Here is a 21094-nt window from a genome sequence, read left to right on the forward strand (position 1 = left end):
TCTCTTACAGGGGTTACTGTTGATTGTGGCGGGCTGTGTGAAGTCGGCACGTTCCATGCTAACGAATGACAAGAGGGATTAGGATCCTGTAGGCCCTGAATAATCAGACTTTCACACGTGTGTGTAAACACTGTTGATGATTCCAGCCGTTTCCGTGGCGACGCCTTACAGTGAAGTGTAAGTGGCAACAGTGGCAGCTCGTAAACGTCTTATCTCTTCAATATCACTGTCTGAATTGATTTTCATTTGACGAGTACAAACACGACAGACTGAAAGCAAGTAGTGACATTGAAGCATATTCCGATGAAATTCATTTTTTGAGCAGAATTATTCATACTGATTCTTTTTTTTTTTAACTGCAGGGACGTTAGAGGTAAAGAAGTTGTGCAATTGTGACGAATTCGCTTGCAGCATACAGTACCTTGGTCTGTCAGCTGATGCTTTCAATGTATCTGGGTACATACCGTATGTACAGTATGACTACGTTCAGGATGCTTCTCAAATATATGGGCTCAAATAATAAAAAAGAATATTAATGTTACATCAGGCAGCATATTTTCCGTTGGTCATGGTCTCTAAAAAAAAAAGCATCAGCATAACATCCATAAAGCACGAAATCTGAATACAAGATTAGAAATCTTAATGTCTTGATGTATTACTACCCTGGTAAATGTCATTTCGTTGTCTTCACAAAGAATATGATGACTTTTCCGGGCACAAGACAACCTCCTTGCCCTCTTTAACTTCACACAGTGCAGTTCCAGTGAGCTTTCCAGTGGGGGAAAGAATGTGAAAGGGCTACAGTTGTTTGGCTTTTACGTCTGTAATGCCATGGAGAGGTTTCAACGGGACTGCAGCTATGCCAATAAAAGAAACAAATTAGCACCAGCTCTTTAACAAATGTGCTTTGTGGGCATTTTAATTAACTAACCATGTAAAACACTCCAGATCCTAATGAAAACATGGGACTGGGGCTGGTGCAAAAGGATCTGATGCTTTGGAGAGTATTTTATCATGTAATTTGTTCCCATTTTCTTTTTCGAACAGGAATACTTACACATTGTGTGCTGCCCCCATAGCTAATTAAATGCTGTAAAAGCTCTCAGTAACCTGACTAACCCTGTTAATTATGTGCATCAAGGCGCTGTTCTGCTCAACTTGTTACAAATTTAATGTGGGTTCTTTTCCCCAAGGTTCAAGTAAACTGATTTCTGGCGGCCTCAAACCAATCATTAATGTGATTAAAACAGCCTTCACAGCTGGCTGAATTTCACTGGCTTCCTTGCCCAGTCTGCCAATCCTGAAGCTTTGGCCTGCATGCAATGGCTTTGTGACCTGTTGAAGGGTTTCTGTTTTGTATTTCGTTAAGTTTGGAGCAACATCATAAAAAAAAAAAAACATTTCTCAGAAACCTTTTGTAGTGTCGCTTACTCTTATTCTTATGACATTAAAGTCTGTTCTCACAGGGCTTTTGTGCCTTTTAGTGCAAGTGCAATGTAAAATGTTGTAATTCACAGCTTTCATTTCTCCTTGCCTGTATTTTAATTCTGCTAATTTCGTTTTTATTGTATACCCACCAAATATGTAAGTGGAACCTGTGCTCACTTCTACAACTCCCTGACCCACATGGGCATAATATAAAACTTAGACATAATGCATAATGTCTCCTCCAACCTGCCCATGTATTAGATCCATTTAATTCTGGCAAGCTTAAGAAGCTCTGCAGTAGTATAGAGAAGGTTCACTACTAATTGGAAGAGATGGATATCCCTCAGTGACATTCCATACAGTATGTGCCCAGGATGTCCCTAGGGGTGACCTGCAGGGATCACTGGGTCACTAAGAGCCCAGAGAGCTCTGGCCAACTAAGCCCAAGGCTTTCCCAGCCAATAGTGTGCCACCACTCTGGATCTCAGCCAATAGTGTGCCACCACTCTGGATCTCAGCCAATAGTGTGTCACAACTCTATATCTCAGCCAATAGCGTGCCACCACTCGGGATCTCAGCCAATAGTGTGCCATCACTCAGGGGACCTCAGTCTCAGTCGACTACTAACTTGACCCAGGCTTGAACCTGCGATAACTGGATCATAAAATTTAACCTCAATTGTTAATAATCTCGAACAGAGACGACAAGAGTTTTTCCACAGGAGAATAATAAATTAGAAAAGTGCATCAAATTAGTTATAAACCCCAAATCAAAGCCTTATAACATAAGTCCTTATATTGTAAAATCTTGTCTGAAGCACTGAATGAGTGTATATACAGGTGGAGGCACTCGTAAACCCTACAGATACACACAATGTACAGCTAATCTTGTGCAATCACAGGCCATCGAGACAGTTTGTTTCATATAATCATACATTTAGAAACAGATGCCACTAAAAATAAGTTCTTCATAATTATGATCTTTATATTGTATTGGATCCTTAAAAGCAATGATCTCAAGGCACTGAGTACTGTACCTTTCATAACTAAATTGATAACTTCAAACATTTTGACCAAGTGAGAAATAAATATTCTGTAATTGAGACAGGGATTTTGAAGGGATTAAAAACGTTTCTTGACTGTAGTTCTTTAGTCCTTGGCTGAAATTATGTTAAAGTGATTAGAAGATGGTTGGGACTTCATTGAAATGTAATAAAATTTAATTTACGTCCTGAAGTTAAAAGCCGATCTAGAGCTCCTCTTATTGTTTTGAAGGGTGTAAAGATCATGTACAGTAAATTCACAGGGACATTTTTCATATCACGAACACATACTATAATTACACAGAGCAGCTCAGAGAAGAATATAATTGTTATTGAGTGCTTTGATGATGTAAGATCTCAGAAATCCCACACAACATCAGAAGGCAAGAACTGAGGAAAGTTTCAGAGCTTCCATCCCATCCCTGCGCTGCAATAAAGCACTCAATACAAGCTCTCTTGGTATGTTGGGAGCAGGCACAGTGTAAACAAACAAGCAATACATAAATGAAGAATTTCTCTATATCAAGCGTAACCCTGTTATTTCTTTGAAGAAGGGATTCATGGCTTTGCAGCTTTTTATGTTCTAACATGTTAAATTATTTGTGCGGCCTACACTATAAAATATCTTAAAGTATACAGCCTACACTGTTTACTGTATATTGTATATACAAAGTACTAAAATGTTGCTTAAAATGTTATTGTGCGCCTATTGTGATAATCCCATATCGGGCTATCACGTTGAAACATCTCTTTTATTAAGCAGCAGCGTGACCCTTTTGTGACCGTGTTTCAGAGAGGCTCTTCAGTATAAAGGTTCTCATTCGGGGAGCTGAGGGAGCGCTCCAGTTCGAGCCCGTGCCATAAGCTGACTGCTACCAGGGTTTCCTATGTTGCAGTGTCTGATGCTGCCAGCGCTGCCAGGGTTCAGCAGGCATGAAAAGCCTAGGGTGTCCTTAATGTGATGTGCGGTAATGACATTCTGTGGCTTGCTGGGTGCCGGCACCGTGGAGCTTGTGCTCTGAAAAATCTTTGAGTGAATGCTCAGTTTCCACGCTTGCCTTCTCTTTCCTACTGGTGGCAGCGAGCAACCTTGATTGGCAACAGCTGAATTCGGGAGTTTAAAAGAAAGAAAACACTAAACACTGACCAACTCAGATGCATAATGTATCAACATATCTAAGAAGTGTAATACACTTTGATTCAAATGCACCGGATCTCTATAAAGAGTAATCTGCTTAGTAGAAGATACCATAAACAGAAGTAGTTTAATCCATGTAGATCATCTCATTAATATCATTGATCCCTGACGGCTTGAGTAACACGTTAAAAGAAACGCCTTTTGTAGACAGGTGGTCTTTTTGCAAACATACCCTTAACAGGCGTGACTCCTTTTTTGCTCCAGCACTCACTCCAGAGATTTGATCAGGTACCTTTTTCACCTCATAAATCCCATGAAATGTGTCCTTCAGCTTTGTGTCTTAAAGGACAAAAAAAAAAAAAGAATTGGCAAAAAATGCTGTTTCTCTCCACCAGATATATTTTATGAATAGCTCTATTTTAAGCTTCAGATTCTTGATCCAGAGGAGAGGGGGGGGGGGGAAGAGAGTCTTTTGGGTTTTGAGTACCTGCAGTTAAATGGTGTTGCTTTTGGCAGGGCACAGTGAGCAAATGAGGCATAATCTCTCTGATCTCAGTAGTCTGAGTTGTCAGCCGTGACATATTCCCAGTGTCCTTCCTTTCTACACCCTGTCTGGGCAAGAGCTGGACTCGGGCGGCCCTCGCAGGGGGGGGTGTCGAAGACCATGGCCTGCACTGTGCCAGCAGAGAGCAGGGCACCCTGGGACTTCCTCTGCTTCACTGCGGTTCACGCAGCTTCACACCAGGCGGGAGGGGGCTGTGCCCTGACTGCAGGCCTCTGTGATTCAGGGGGCTCCTCGCTGGGGGAAAACTGGTGTTTCAGCATTTTCGGGGTGTGTGTGTGGGGGGTGGGGGGGCGGGCTGGGGTTGTGCATTTAATTTCGCAGTTGAGAAATCAAACCTTGTCGTGAGCTGTGTAATCAAGTACTTTGTCCAGTGGCTTACTTGTGACTGGGCCTTCTCAAACTCACAGCTTTTCTTTTTTAAATTTCCTTACTGAAAACAGAGTTTTAATGTCCCGTGATTATGTATCGAGATCATCCGGTTGCAAAATCTGTTTTCGCGATACAAAACACGTTCCTAGAAGTCATTACAGGTTCCATGATACCCTTTTATGACGGGAACAAGTTTCTCAGTAAATGTGCTTTTCCAAGAGTACAGGATGATGGAAGTGGGCTTTCATATTCCAGTAGAATACATTCTTCTTGTACAGGATTTGCAACAGAGTTTTCTTTGGAAAATGAAAAAAATAATGAACTGAAGCATTGATTATGTACATGTTTAATGTCTGAAATGCAAATTTTTGGTATCAGAAAAGAAGCTGAACACCTGCGTTATATCCAGTAATGTGTTTCAGCTGTGTCCTAACTTTTGAGGGTCAAAAATGCTCATAAAGGGCTCTTTGTCTGCTCAGAGGCTTCATGAAATCGTGTCACTAAAAATAAAGATTTCTTTTTTTTTTTTCTGCTGTTAGTAAATGAAACGTATATGTTTTAACAAGCTGGAATTCCACGCCAACAGCCCCGGAAAGTTGCTACAGAGAGAAATCCCCACATCTCACTGCCAGTGCTCCAACAGACAAGAGAGCTTTTGTCATAACTGCAGCTTCAAAGGCAGCCGCACTGAAAAAAAAGCAAAGATGAAAAAACAAATTGTGTTACTTATGTTACAGACTGTTTGAGCATAATGATATCGCCTTGTTTGACTTTAGAATTAGTGCGTTTTTTATACCCCCCTGTTTCTGAAATCGCTGAATTCTAGTTCACATCCTGCCGGCTGCACGCACCAAGCAGGCCATTTCGGCAGAGACGTCTCCCTCGCGGGGAGGGTGTAAATGTCTTATTTCTATCTCTGTTTTTTAGGTGTTTGCAGTTGTTTGCGTCTGTTTTTTAAAGTCTTAAATGTAGCTGAAATTACAGTTTTACTGCAGTCATAGTTCATCGACTGTAGGGAAGTGTACTTTTTAGAAGTAATCCATGACAGATACTGGTATAATTACTGTTCTTTTTAAATGAATAAGAACTTGGGTGATTAGCTCTACACTTGTAACTTAGTTACTCTACATACAGTACATTACTTTGCTCCAGATTCTTTTTATTTATAAAGAGTAAGCCCTGACACATGCAACTTTAATGGATTTTTAAAGTATTGTTCCCCCCAACACTGCTTGCTTTGCTGCACTTTTACAATGCAGGACCAATCAAAAAAGAACATAAAAGAAGTTTAAGCAGTATATCTTCTTGTCCCAAATATTTTTTTTTAATTTAGATCTTTCTTTTTCTGTGATAAATGTTGTCCAAGTTGTTTTTTCAAATTATTTTTCATTTTCTTCCTTTTCTTCAGAATTCTATGCCACACACTCTGAATGGGATTATTACTGTTTCCTGTGCTTTTGTTTCTGTTTCCATGATAGTTGATTCTGTCTCTGAAAAAACTTGCCAAGTTGCCTATGAAGAGTTGTGGTGAGCAAAGAGTTTGCGGCACTGTGATCCTCTCTTGATAAATGACGTAGATACAACAACAGAAACATTAAAACCAGCCCCTCAAGAGTGTTTGCAAGAGGTGTCTATGGTATTTTAGCTCAGAAATGGAAAAACTGTCTTAGAAAAATAGTTCACACTACTGTACATCTCTTCAAGATACTGTCTTTCGCCCTGCATTCATGAAACAGACAATTTTGCGATCGAAAACCCCATGTGATCATGGAATATATGATGGAATCAATAACAGGGAGGTGGGTCTTTGCCTGGGATATGATTGTCTTCAACTTCAGTTCCTCACAATTACAGTTTTAAAGGCAACCCAAACAGCTACAGATTGACATAAACACGGACTGTTTTGCAGCTTTTGTAACCTGATACCAGAAATGTCACAGTTTTACATTCTATGTTCATGTAGTAAACATGACATGGATTTGATTCCCTCTTCATAAATAACAGTAGCCCTGGCTAGGCATGAGCATCTGGGCTTTATCACCAGTAATCAAGGATAATCGCAGTCGCTGAATAAGCTTTGTAAAATTCTGTCATCATATATATATATATTTTACAAGTGTTTAAGAATGGTAAGTTATATTTACATTTACTTTAAATGATGTTATATACATAGCAAATGTATTCTAAATTAATGTGCTGAAAATAATAATGAAAACATTGTGATCTATATTATCCAGAACCTCAGACTGCATTACGGTAGTTTTTAATTAAATTGAAATAATTCTAAAACCTTTGGCTCTAATAGTCTACCTTTTTTTTCACCTAGTTTTTATTTTAGTTATAAAAACTAAAAAGTTTAGTTTGAAATGTTGTATTAAGAATTACTTACCATACATTAAAAGTACTTACCATAATATTATTTTGTTGGTCAAAGATTTTGTAGTTCCTTCTTCATTACTGTTTGTGTATTTATATATAATGTATAATAGTTGGACCTTTATTTAAAACGTTTGGGTTAACCAGGATATTTTGCAGAAGAAGCTTGATTTAATTTTATTTTTGTTTGGGATTGTGCTTGTGCTGCTTTACAACTCTGTAGGCTATCATCTATTCATTCATATTAAATTAACTAAACCTCTAAACTTTATTTAGAGCGAATATGTGGCCTCATTTAATTAACATGCTGTAATTACATTTGACAGTAACAAGAACTTTTTTTTTTTCTTGGGGGACATTTGGGATCATTATTTTCAAAAAAATAATATGTCTGTTATCAGAGATCAGGGACTGTCGGGCAGTCTTATAATGTCAAGAACTGGGAGCTGTGGTTCTGAAGTCCAAGAGCCCGGGTGGTCCTGAAAAGATTTGCTCTCTTCTAATGTTTCCCCTTTGTGTAACTTCTTGAATTTTCTGTTGATAAACTTACATTCCAATAGATTGTCCTTGGCCGGTTGCCTGGACTTAATATTGCAATGGTAAATTTGAAAAACATGAAGTTTAAGTTCTGTGCAGACCGAAGTCTGGGATGAAATTGATCTTTCTGACTCTTCTTTGGATCCTCAACTTCTGGGCTTTCTCCGATGGCTCGCCTGGCCTGTTTCACCATTAGGCGTGCAATCTTAGCTGTCGGGGGCTTTAGGGCTTTAACTGTGTTAAGTCCAAAACGGACTGGTCAGACTGTGACTGCAGTGATATCATCCTCTTTTTTTTCCCCCCCTCTCTCTTGATCCTCCTCACAGGGGCTAATTTCGTAACTCGAAAAATCAGCCGTTCAGTGGCTAAGATTCACCTCGGACAGCTGGAGTGTTTCAGTCTGGGTAATCTGGATTCCAAGAGAGACTGGGGTCATGCCAAGGACTACATTGAGGTAGGTTATGGATGAACTGGGGGGGTGGGGCTGATGAAAACACACACACACGTACACACACATACACATACTCGGCCCTGCTTGCCTGGTGGGGTATGTTTTTGTAGATCATTAGATCATCTGCAGCAGAAGTATTTGATCTGCATGGAGTCTCTTGTGAACTGGTGCCAAAGGGGAGTGGACCACTGCTGGGACACTATGGACACCAGTATATTTCCCAGAATGAAGCAGTGCCGCAGTCTGCTTGTGCTCCCCATCTTAAGAAGAAGAAGAAATAAAGATTAAGAAAATGACTAATCTTGTGAGTAATGTGTCATGACAGAAATACCGCTTTATGTTTGATATAATGTTGCCAGCGATCAGCAAGCGGCCCAGCCATAAGAAATCCAATAAAGATCAAACCTCTAATATTGAAAGCTATGCCCAATAATTTGTCAAGAGGAATGTTTTGGGATTTAGCTGCTTTGAGAAGCCTTTTGACTCTTCTTTGTAACTCAGAAATTTCTTTTAACTGTTTAGTACGTGTCTTTTATCTTCTGATACTTTGGGGGTTTTTTTCCGTTTTTGCTGAGGAAAAGCGCTCACACGTCGTTTCAATAAGAAAGATTATGCCAGTTTACAGGTCTTTTCTGTCCAAGTGCTTAAAACACCTTACCCTGACTCCTTACCCTGTCTGAAACGAAACGGCCAGATTAGGAGTGATTAGGATTTGCCCATGAGCATTGACGCCCCAACAGGTACACTACATCTAGGAATTCAGATTTGGATATTAGACAGGAGATGTTACAGCTCAGCAAAGCACACAAGTGTTAATTTAATGTGGATCTTCAAACATTTCCCAGACTGTTTGTTTTCTTTGCTCTTTTTACTCCTCATTCTCTCTTTTCCGTTTGATTGAATCAGGCAACCGCAAAGTATGATGTCTGTGTTGTGTAATCAAAAAAAAATCAAGAGAAGGATTTAAGTTTTTGGATCAAAGTCTCTCAACTCTCTGTGCCTCTGTGTTGTGTTACAAAGAGCTATAAACACCTGTAGTAAACTACCGGTATGTGTATTTAAAAAAAAGAAAAACTCGAGTCAGTTTGCAATCTTAAATCAAATTTTTTAAACAGTGGTTTTAACTTCTGTTTTGCTCTATTAAAATCAGTTTTCCTTTAGCATATCTTACTATTGCTTGCCATGTATCTGTCACATAAAATGCTTGCAGAATTATGAGGAATATTTTAACAGCTCTTGGGACATCTGACGTGGAGTTGTCAGATCCCTATGAACTTTTTTTTTTACTTGTACCAAGTAGATTTTATAAATATGATGGTCGTCGAAATTGACTTGCAGTTTAATTGCAGCTGAATTGTGAGTGGAGTGAATTGTGAGGGGATAGTCATCACTAACCACAAATGTTTCATTTAACTAGTTTTGCTCCCTTTTTATGTTAATACATTTGTTATGCACAAAAGAAAACACTCACCTTTTAAATTAAGTGTTTATTTCAACTATTTTAAATGTTATTGCTTCCTTTAAATTCATTTTACTACCAGCAGTTGGGAATCTTCACCCTTTGTAATAATATCTGTAGACTACTTAGTACATTTATTTTTGTGTATTTGTGATTTAATCACAAACTTAAAGATGCCGTTTTATTTAGAAGAGATGCTGTTTTGTATTCTTTGAAAAAAGTGTACATGGGGAAGGGAAATTGATATTTTACATGTTCTGGAAAAACATATTTGATTTGGAAGTCTTTCAGGGATCTGCTTAGTTGTAAAAAGAATAGTAGTTTTTTTTTAGTTGCCAAGTGCTAGCATGTTAAAGGTTGCAAGGTTAAAATAAACAATTAGCACAACCCCTTTAGATTAAAAGGCTGGTGTTTAATTACAGGATTTTGTGTGCTGTAAAAATCTTCTGAAAAGATTGGGCCTTGTTATAATTTTAGACGTTTATTTGCAAACACGTTTGTTGCTCTAAGCAGAGAAAGAGGGGTGGGGGTGGAAGGCTTAGGGTTTGGGCCTGCTGAGTCGGTTTCCCTTGGTGACATCCAAACAGGTTTCCTGTGTGTACACTGCTATTCCTGTCTTGTTGAATCATGCATCCCTAGGACACCATTTCTGGTTTCCCAGTGGTAATTTTGTGAAATTTAAACAGTAGCTGAAAAAATGACCAAACATGGAAAAAAAGCACACACGCGCACAGAACAACACAACACATGCATGAAAAAAGAAGCCCCGGTCCTCTTTGACAGAAGACCCGGTGCAGAGCTCTGTGGTTTTCCCATTATGTTTTTTGGGGAAAAAATGAATCCAGATGTCAACCCGCTAATAAAAAAAAAATCCAAGCTGGGAAATGAAAGAAAATCATCTTAATAAGGAACATCACCATGCTTCACTTTTGTACTCATGTTTAAATAAAAATGTACATTCTGTGGTACTTGCAGAATTGGTATAATCTAAAAGCAGGATGGCTTTTCAGTTGAAGGTTATTGAGAGAGGTGCACTCTTTTCAGTTGCTGCGTTTAACACCTCATGAGGTTCTCAGAAAATGTATAGCTTTGTTAGTTTTTGGAAGTATTTTGTAGCCTTGACCTGTCTCACTTTGTGTGATGAGATTCATCTAGTTTTGACAGGTGGTCCGACTGAAATATTTTCAGCGCTGAGCTTGCATAACTTCTGAAACATCAGTGCATTATTTCTCGAATTAAGAATCATGATCCCCTTCTGTACTGGTACTGGCATGGTCAGAAAATAATTGCTTGTTTTTTTTCTTACGGTAAGACCAAATCCAAGTTTTTATATAATGTGAACTTGCGGTCATCTGTTGGTGATTTTTTAATATAGTTTGTAAAATTGAAAATGTTTAAATTACGTTTCTTACGGTAAGACCAAATCCAAGTTTTTATATAATGTGAACTTGCGGTCATCTGTTGGTGATTTTTTAATATAGTTTGTAAAATTGAAAATGTTTGAATTACGTTTCTTACAGCCAATGTTTTAAAATTATATTAAATTACCAAAAGTATGTAATATTTAGTATGTAGTATATTATGTATTTCTGTTCTGTGAGTAGCAGTTTTGGCAGTCGATGTTCACATGATATTTAGCAAGATGATAATACCATAATCTAACAAAGATATTTCCACATACAGTACTTTGTCTTCGTATACTGTATAACATTTCTACACTTGTGTCTTTTTCTTTCAGCCCCTGTGCATAACTAAAGTAACTAAACTCATTTTGTAATCAATTATTTGATTTTATTTCATTACCTCAAAGAAATGAATTAATTCTGTGTTTCAAATTTGTTTGATAAGGAAATAGCTATTAACTTTATATAAGCTACAAATTTAATTTAATGAGATAAGATTACACATTTCAAATGTGCTGGCTATGTAAATATTTGCAAAGTATTTCAAATTTCATTAAGTTCATAACAATGTTCAGAAAATAGACTTTGACATCAATTTGCTTTTTACAAAGGCACTTCTGTGGGCTCAAACTTTCATTTTATTTCCTGCTTGTATAACAAAGTTTTCAGAACAATTTTAATTTTTGTCCTGAACCAATTTAAGCTTTTCAAACTCATTTTACACTTGTTTCATTGTTAGGCTGCATGAGGAGTTAAGGGTGTCTAATCTGCAAAATTCTAGTGAAGCAAGAAGTTAGATTTAGGTTGTGAAAGAGTGAAGGACAGTTCAGCAGGTTAATGTATCACCTTCAAGATTTTTTATCAGTATACTGTAAAAGGAGCTATGTGCAAATACTGTTTCCGGACATTTAAGTAAAGTCGTTTTGCATAGCTTCTTTATACTTTAGTTGTCAGTACTGTATAGAAAAAAAGTTTAACATTAGGATTGGGATGGATTTTTTTTTGTAAATGTTTCAAACCACAACTTTATAAACTTCATCTTAAAATTCACTTCGCACAGAAGTTAATTGCAAAGAAATTCCTGTGACCCCCAGTGTAAATTTATAATGGTTTTCTATACTTTACATTCAGTAATGTGAAAAAGTGGGAGGAGTTTCTGGCTCCTCTAACACAATCCAGGTGATTCTGTTACCTGTGTTCTGTAACTCAGAGTGAGATCTAAAAATAAGACAAAAATGCAATTTTAAAAGCCCATAAAATTGAATTACCAAACAAAACTTAGAATTACGGAAAGAATACTGTGCAGCGATTTTAATTTGATGTATCTCTCAGATACACTCTGGTAGTCGGGCACAGTAAAAATCCTCTGCACTATGTGCAAAGTTTAATTATTTGACCTGTGGCATCTAGGATTTTGTTTTCCAGTGACAGGACTAGAGCGTGTTACTATGATATAACTGGACTATTGCGTAAATAATCAGAACCATGTGTCCTGTTCTCTCACATGCTTTTAACATTGAAATTGTTCCTAATTGCTTCTAAATATATTTTGTATGGCATGACAGGCATGTTATATATCATCTTGTCTCCTTTAATGCCGTCTACACATGTGTGGTTGTTATCTTGTGCATTTCGTCTAGCCTGCTAAAATTATGTGTCATTCTTAGAAGATGGAATGGAAATTTGCTTGTATTTTGAAAACAGATAATATGTACAGTAATTGTTCCGTGAAGCTCACTCATGAAAAACAGCTTTCTCATAATGGAAAGCTTTATAATCTAAAAACTGCAGTTTTGCCACTATACATTTTTACTACTATTAGAAGAATAGTTCTAATAATGTGAAACATGCTTTTTTAGAACAGTTCAAGCATATAGACTGAAAAACATAAATTTAAGAAAAGATGCAAAATGTTTTTAACTAAACTTTACTGGGTTGTATGTAACATTCTGTTCCTGCTAAAGCTTTGGAGAATAATTATTGTACAGGGGGAGAATGGAGAGTAAAATCATGAGGGCACTTGAAAAGAAAACTGTGTGTAAACATTTTTAAGTATATTATTCATTTAAAGCAAAACTTTACTAGCAAGTATATTCTGTCATTTTATTCTGTCGTTCTGTCTTTTGTTACACCCTGGAAGACTTGTAACCTTGTGAGAGTGTGTCCGTTTACCTCACACACATAAGCCTTCACACAGCTTTTCTGAACGTTACAGTAAGACACAAACGCCAAGAGGTGAAAATTGTTTCAATGTACAGGTGGAGCTTGAAAGGAGGTTAATGATATTGTACTACCATGGCTCCACAGGAGGAAATAATAATATCCATTATTACCCTTCAAAAAGTGAAGGTTTTCTGTGGAAAAGAACTGACGTAACGGCATCGTTTCATAAAACAGTGAAGGCCACAATTCACTGATAAGAAAGGATTTATGTGCAAAAGGGCCTTTCAGCCCGTCTGGCCTGTTTGGTAATTACAGTAGTAGGTTATTAGTCCAAGGATCCCGTCCCGACATTTCTTGAAGGAAGTTGTGGTAATGGCTTCAGCCACATGGCTTAGGTACTGTGGCTTGTTCCTCAGTCCCTCAACCCTTTGGGTAAAGTAGTAGTAGTAGTAATAATAATAACAATAATAATAATAGTAATAATAATAATTATTATTATTATTATTATTATTATTATTATTATAATTATAATTATAATAATGTTGCTTTATTAGCCCTATACAATTTCTTGCATTAGGAATTCATCTTTTCGCATACCCCAGCTTGCTCTCCATGAGACACACAGACACACAGACAGGGAGAGAAGCTGGGGGTCAGAGTGCAGGGTCAGCCATTGTACAGCGCCCCTGGAGCAGTTGGGGTTAAGGGCCTTGCTCAGGGGCCCAAACGAGTGCCTCCTTCTCTCATTTTTAACACAGTTCCACATTGTTTCCACTTGTTTGCTGCGGTTTGTGACCAAAAAATGCCGTAGCGTTGCAAAAAAGTGGTGGGAGACAGACAGAGGAAAGCGCCCAAAGAAGGATTCTACCTACATCGCCGTCTTCTAGTTGGAAGCCACAGTGGCTGCCTAGAATGGACACTGACCGTGAAGACGAGTAAAAGACCAATGGGTTTCATGAAGGTGACGTCTGAGCGAGCAATTTTGTTGATTACAATAAATGTAACCCTAAAACAGACCTAAATGAATGAAATCGTGAAAAAGAGCGAATGGTTTTGAAACGGGTACCTCTGGTGCCTGATAAGGACCACATCAAAATGTAATGAAAGGTTGACCAATGTGAAAAGGGCTGTGAGCGAAGATTCGGAGATGATTAAGAACAGGCCCACTGCCAACTATTGAAACAGGGGGCTAGGCAGTCTAGGGTACATAACAACATGTTTCACTGTCCACCTCCTTTTCATCTGCACATGCAGTTCAGCCCCTTCTTTTAAAATAGTTTGTTGTTTCACGCATGAGACCAACAGGATGTGGAGTCCTTGCCAGGCCTTTCTGTGCACTTTATGTTTATGTTTATTTAATTGCATGTACTGGATTTTCATCTTCACTTCTTCAGTAGTAAATGGGCATTTTCAGTGGATCCATTGACTTCCAATAGCACATAGCTATCTTTTTGTAAATGAGTGCTCTGAATTCCTGTTACTCCTGTTAGCTCTAAAAGTGGTATAAAGATAGTTCAGCTGCACACCCTTTTAATCTTTCTTCTCTCTAAATGGCTGTATGTGTGTTTTGTCTTCTCTGTATTTGGTTTTGTAGATTTTCAGGTAACTTTGCACTATTCCAAGAGCTCAATCCATCTACAAAAGAAGATTATTTAGGAATATTCCATTGAAAAACTACTGTGACTTGGGTGTTTAACTCAGGAAAAAAAGCAATTATGTCTTAATGATGGTGAATGAATTAATGTTGATCGAATTCAGCCTACTGGATTATGGATTTAAAGGCCAGAACCCTTTTTCTAGACTGAAGTCGGGTTTTGTTTTTTTGTTTTCTTAGGATGTAAGGCATATTGTCTCTTACGCACAGAGATACTTAGAAAGTACACATAGACAGACATTTGCTGGTTGGTAGTTTTGCTGCTAAAGTTCTTTATTCAAAATAAACTCTTGGAACTGCCAACAGCTACCGTAATACTTTGCAGTACATACACGTAATGAATAGAGGGGTGACGTTTTTGTGTTTGCCCTCTGTATATTGTGTTGTTGTCCTGGGTTAAACTTATTACTACATGAATTTTCCCCCTGTGCTGCTGGGAAATTAAAAGTTAGCTTAGAAAGGGCCCTTTCTTGCTGCAGGAAATAATTTGCTGCAAAGTTGACCGTTTTGGCTCCACTGTTGGCCTCCTCTCTTGCTGGTTCTGCTTCATTGCTTTCTCAGAATGTTTTAATGCCTTTTGCTGTCTTCTAGGCCACAGTGGTCCATGTCTTGGTATGTTGTCTACAACATCCTTTTATGAATGCCTCCCATTCCTGCTGCATTTTTAAAAGAGTTTTAAACTCCTTTAGGCGTGGGCTGCCTTTAACATTAAAAAATGTTCTGTGCCTGTCTCACTGCAAATCAGGTTTTAATGCGTTTCCTCAGAAAACAGCATGTATCTGCAGAAAATTACATTACCTTCCAGCTAGCTGGAATAGTAGACACGTGAACCATAACTGTCACTTTTTTTTTCTTTTTCTCTCAACCACAGACTTTTTAACATTGAAAAACACTTGTGCATTACATACACAGTTAAGAGTTTAGCATTTTCTGCTCCAAAAATTAAAATTCAAACTTGCATTTCGAAGTCACACTACCTTTGTTTTGGTTTTTAGTATTTACACATTCTTAAATGACATTACAGTTCAATGCTCATTTTTTTGTTCAGCTGTCTTTGCAGTAATGGTTACAGATGAGACTAATTAGCCAATCTTTCTTGAAATCTGCCCCAATCAGCTATGATGAATGGGACTGATCTGCAGCAGAGATTAATTTATCACAGCCTTCCTTGTGAAATGACAGTAGAGCCTAGAGCATGCAGAAACCTCCCCAGGACAAACAACACGGAGATTTGCATTATTGATAGGCAAATCAGCCAGGTCTTTTAGTGCCTGACAGTTCATCAATAAACTGTTTTCAGTAAGCTAATTCCTACCCACTACTCTTAGTAGTGGAGAAATTATTAGTGAAAAAGTAATTAAATAATTAATTAATAAGTAATTAAACTATCAATGAGTTTTCTGATTGAGAGGAAGATTAAAATGATTGCTTATTAGGCATTCATAAAGTGATAATGTCAGAATCTTTTCTCACTCCTTTGTTATAGACTGCTGTTTGACTGGACAGGGTAGTTTTAAGGATTATGGATACCTGAATTAAACAAGAACAGTATAGACCTACATACAGAAAAATGCAGGTTATGAATATGTGAATGAACAAAGTTCTTAATCCATTTTCAGTTTTTACCAAAGTGAAAAAATGCCTGTAAAACTGTAAACTTGTCCATTTTATTTCCTTTTAAAAAGACTTTTGCTTTGAATCTTTTTCTAAAAATAAGCAGTTTATACTCATGTCAGACAGTAGTTGAATAGCAATATATTTTTAATATTAAGCCTGTCATCTACAGTGTACATGCTACACTGTACATTACCTGTAATTCACCAAATTAAGTATGCAGTATTCTGATTCATTTTACTGAACATGGCATATTAATCTTTTTATCTGCTTTATTTATAAATCGCTAAATTGTATAAGTACGGGACAGAACCAGCAACTGTGAACTAAACAGACAATGTAGTCAGTAATAAATAAGTGGAATAGATATTATATACCTACTAGAACTATGCTGAACCAAACAGATTGGATAATATGTTCAGTTTAGAATCCTGTTTCAAGTTAGGATCTGACACTTAAAAATGAAATGGAATAGAAAGTCGACGTTTTTTGGCTCAGTTCACACACCCATTCCTGTGTGCAAAAGAAAGCACACAACCGAGGTCGACAGTCACCCAGGGAGGTGTCAGTGTTTAAAGCAAGTTTCATCACTCAGGGAAATAGATCGAAAACCTGGCCGCGGCAGTCCAGAAATAGAGCGCAGCCTGATTCCTGCTCGTCCTCGGTCATTAACCGTTTCCCTGCCCTCCCAGGACATTCTCAGGTACGCGTAGGCCTGGTATAGTGGCTCCTGTGGGAGAAACCACAACAGCCTGGTTGTTGGAATTCCAGTCTATACCGTAGGTACAGTAAGAAAGCCTGTTTAGAATTGCTTGCATTTGTGTAATACTTTTAATCCCAAAGGCCCCCCCAGATCTTCACACATAGGGGGGGGACACACTTGATCCACTGTGAAGTGCAGCCCCCCACCTGGGCTTGTTAAGCACCAGCAGCCCCAGTGCACAGCAGGCCATACAGGGAAGAGAGAAGTCACTTCACCAGTTGCATTAACCGTGGGGAGGCCAGATTGTACAAGCCCCGAGTGGAATTCGGGCAGGGGACAGATTAGATACAATAACTTTTAAAGTCATGGGATCTTTAAAGACTTGGTAGTCAGGGGCTCAGTTTAATTTTTTTTATGTCCGTGCTAGGACTGTGTCAGAAAGCTATTAGCTGAAACCACCTTAACTAAAAAAAAAAAAAATTTTAAAACAAAAAAAGGATCTGTAAATTGGAGTCTGAGCCTTTTCTTTATTGCCTACTTTTCTCTTTATTTTATTTTGAAAGCAAAGCAAAACGCAATGTAGAAAGACTATTCTAAACCTCAGTTTCAACGTTATAGTCCACTCTCCCACTTCTCCCACTGTATCTGCTATTACAATGCAGCCTGGGGGGTGTTTGATTTGAGAGCTTCTGTCCATTTCTGTTTGCATCTTTTTCCTTTTCCTTTTATTTTTAATCCAGGCTGATGCAGAGAAATATCTAACCACAGTGTAAAAGCACACACTGTGCTCTGACGTCTAGTGCAACTGGCAGTTTGTCTGTTTCATTTCTTCATGGCAAATAAAAACCATCCTATAAAAGTATACTCTAGGAAGATCCGTTTTTTGGATTGTTGTAAAAGGTGTGTTGTAAAAGTATAAGCATCATTTCATTTAATTCTCTCTGTGTTCTCCAGGGCAAGGACTACAGCATATAAATGAGGATAGAAATATAAGTCAAACATAAATTTTAAAAACAAATATTTACTTGTGTTTTTCCCATGTATAAGGAGTGTAGTGTCGTTTTGGTGACAATTATTTATTTTTATGGAAAAATAGTACTGTAACTGCAAATTTAGAAATGGAAATAATTACAAAGAATAAATAAGTACTTCTTTCTTAAATATGTCAAAATGTTAGCATTTTCTTTGTTAGAATTAAAAATTAATAAAATCCTTCTTGTTGCCAAGTATTGCTTTTGAAAATGTGAATCTTATTTGAAATAGTATCCTGGTTTATTTTTTTTGTGATGTTAGAGTGAGCATATTTCCACTATATACATATACCTTAATTGATGGCAGCACTGACTTCAGCAAAGCTGAATGTTTGAATATGATTGATTTTCCCATTTAAAACCAAGATGTGAAAATGTATAATTTGGGGTAGTATTAACAGTAATTACAGTGGAAGCAGGAATATTGCAATTACGAAAGAACGCTTTTTTTTTTTCTTGAAACATGCCACAGCTATTAAATTAAAGGTAGGTTTATATAATGTGTTGTCATTCCTCTCTGGAACAATTATACCTCCCTAAAGAGATTAGAAAATATTTTTTATGTCTCTCATTTCACAGCCGTCACTATGCTGAACAGTAAATTTCTCCTGACTTGCTACACTCTAGGTAACATGTGTCTTAAAGCTAGTGAAGAATACTAGAAGTAATAGGGGAGAGATGTTGTTTTTTTTATGGTGTGACAACGTAGAAAAAGAACTGTTTTCTTTAAGATCACATTTGAAATAAAACCGAATCAATATTAGGTGGATGTATTAAATCATGCCCTGTATGTAGTAAATAATGTTGACCACAGAGAGGTGTAATTTCAGCCAAGAAAGTGAGCTAATCCTCATCTTTTTGCTGTCCCAGAAAAATGCAAACCTGACAAGTATAAAATAGTAAAAATAGAAAAAAGAAGGACAACTCACACCAAAAACTTAATTAAAAAAACAATTACTTGAAAACTAAAGTTTATCAGAATTATCTACTTTTATCTTGGTTTTGTATCTTCATGTTTGCTTATGCATCTTTTATCCCCTTTATTAATAACATTTTATGAATGACATTAAAACATTTTGCCCATTTCCTGAGGTTTCCCCCTATGGCTTTGTTGTGCTTTGAACAGACTGTGGATAGCATAAGACACATCAAATATTATCACTTTTTACTCTTTTAAATTGCATTTTGCATTTATTTAAGTTGCATTTATTGAAGTATGTATTTAAATTAGATCTTTATTTTTTATTTGCTGCGTAATAATGGAAATGTTACTGAATGTTGAAGAACGTTGAAACTCAAAGCTTAATTAAATCAGTTTAACCTCCCATTAAGCATGGCTGGTGGCATGCGGAAACTTTTTTCTGTTGAATTCTGTTAAATGAAATTGCCTCCCATGTGCACGTCCATTAACCTCTGCCAGGCAGAAATCCCGATCTTAGCGATGATAACTGATCAAATGTTTTTTCTGTCTTACTAAAGTGTTTGTGGTAGTCCTTAAAACCCAGATGTGAGACTTCTCAGCTTCCCTTTCAGGGAAAAGACCATGTCTGTGCACAGGTCCAGCAGTCGGGCTCAGATGGCAAGAGACAATGAAGCATTTTTCTGTGCCATGCTGCCATCAAGACCGCAATACACACGCGTAGATCATGAAAAAATGTTAGGAGACCTTTAGTTCCGAGCAAGAGTTTAGAGACGACACCTTAGGATGTTAATAGAGGGTTTCAGGGAAACAGCAGCCCTGTTCAGGTGTGGGCTCAAGAAAGTTTTCTCCTGGGAGAAAACACGCAGATGGGTTGAGTTTAGGAACATCTTTCATTGCTCCACAGCAATGTTTTCCTGGCATCATTCAGAAGGGTAAATAAACAGCAGGCAGCTGTAGGACTAGAGCCCATTTCACCTCTGAGTCACAGGGGTCTGCTGGAATTAATTGCTAGTGAAACCTAAGACATGCTTAAGCATCGGCACAATAAAACTGGCTGTAAAGAGAGCCTCCCATGTTGTAGCTCTAATAAAAACATGTGAAGTTTCAAATCCCATGTCAATTCGTTCTCAATGCTGACAGAAGCGTGTCTGAACCAGAGTGTGATATAAGGGTGTTAATAACTAGATTGTTAGGCACATAGAAAGATAAGGTTATCAAATAATTTCTGTTTCTATATATCTGACAGTCACATATGTTAGGTAAAAATATTCTTCTATTCTATTCTATTAGGGATTTACTAAAAAGGGTAATTTAGAGAATAACCACTTATCATAACTAAATAAAACTGTGTAATAATAATATTAGTGGTACTTCAATTGCAGATGCAATCATCAAACTTTAAGGTGTAATTTACCTGTACCATGTACTTATTTTCATTTTGTTTTAAATATGCAGCCATTCTTGTCAGTGCCGCCATTTGATTTCATTTACCTTCCAACCACGTTGTCTAAACTGTGTTTTGAAAAATATTGTAAATTAAATGTGATTTTTAGTTTTGATTGCATATTGAACAGTGATCTTTTCTGTTTTTCCTCCTTTTTTGGACAGAATCAGGAATCACTTGATAACATTAAAATTCACTCCTGCCACTAGACTGAAATACCAGTTATTGTATTTACATGTAAAATTACACTTTGATTTTGAAGTCTGAAGTATGTCTTTTTGTATTTTTTAGTAATAAAAACGAGAAAACAAGTGCCAAAATAAATTTTAAACTGGTCCTAACATTGTACTGTACCGTACACCTTTCATCTTATTATTTTAAATGCTTTGTAAAACATTCAGTGTTAACATGAACAGTTGTCTTCTTAGGTCTCTTTTAACTAACTTAATAAGTGGAGCAAATTTCTTGTCAGTGTGTCTTGTTAAACCTTTTGTTTTACACTTCTTATACCGTTGATTACTAATCAGATTCAGTCATATGTCGGTCTTAATATGTAAAATATATATATTTTTTCCTGTTCTTAAATCAATCACTTTGAACTATAGGCCATTAATATCCAACAAATAAATTTCACTTTCTTTACCATGCAGTTAAATAAGATCATGCTAATACAGTATGTGGGTCTGGCAGTTTCTTCACACTTAGTCTGTTCTATGAGACTTAAGAATACAGTGACATCTTTGATTTTAGCGATGTTTATGCCTCGTTGTTAGATATAGACTTTATTCTTTACAC

General features: G+C 37.2%; 1 protein-coding gene across 1 annotated transcript in view; it reads left to right on the forward strand.

The window, feature by feature from the left end:
* gmds (GDP-mannose 4,6-dehydratase) overlaps nt 1-21094 on the forward strand; it is a 304999-nt gene that overhangs the window by 135704 nt on the left and 148201 nt on the right. The window contains exon 7 of the mRNA XM_088644042.1: nt 7782-7909. Coding sequence (XP_088500168.1) covers nt 7782-7909 — 128 coding nt within the window. The remainder of the gene's footprint in view (nt 1-7781; nt 7910-21094) is intronic.

This window comes from Lepisosteus platostomus, chromosome 8 (genome assembly GCF_059453375.1).
Source record: "Lepisosteus platostomus isolate fLepPlt1 chromosome 8, fLepPlt1.hap1, whole genome shotgun sequence".
NCBI classification, from domain to species: Eukaryota; Metazoa; Chordata; class Actinopteri; order Semionotiformes; family Lepisosteidae; genus Lepisosteus; species Lepisosteus platostomus.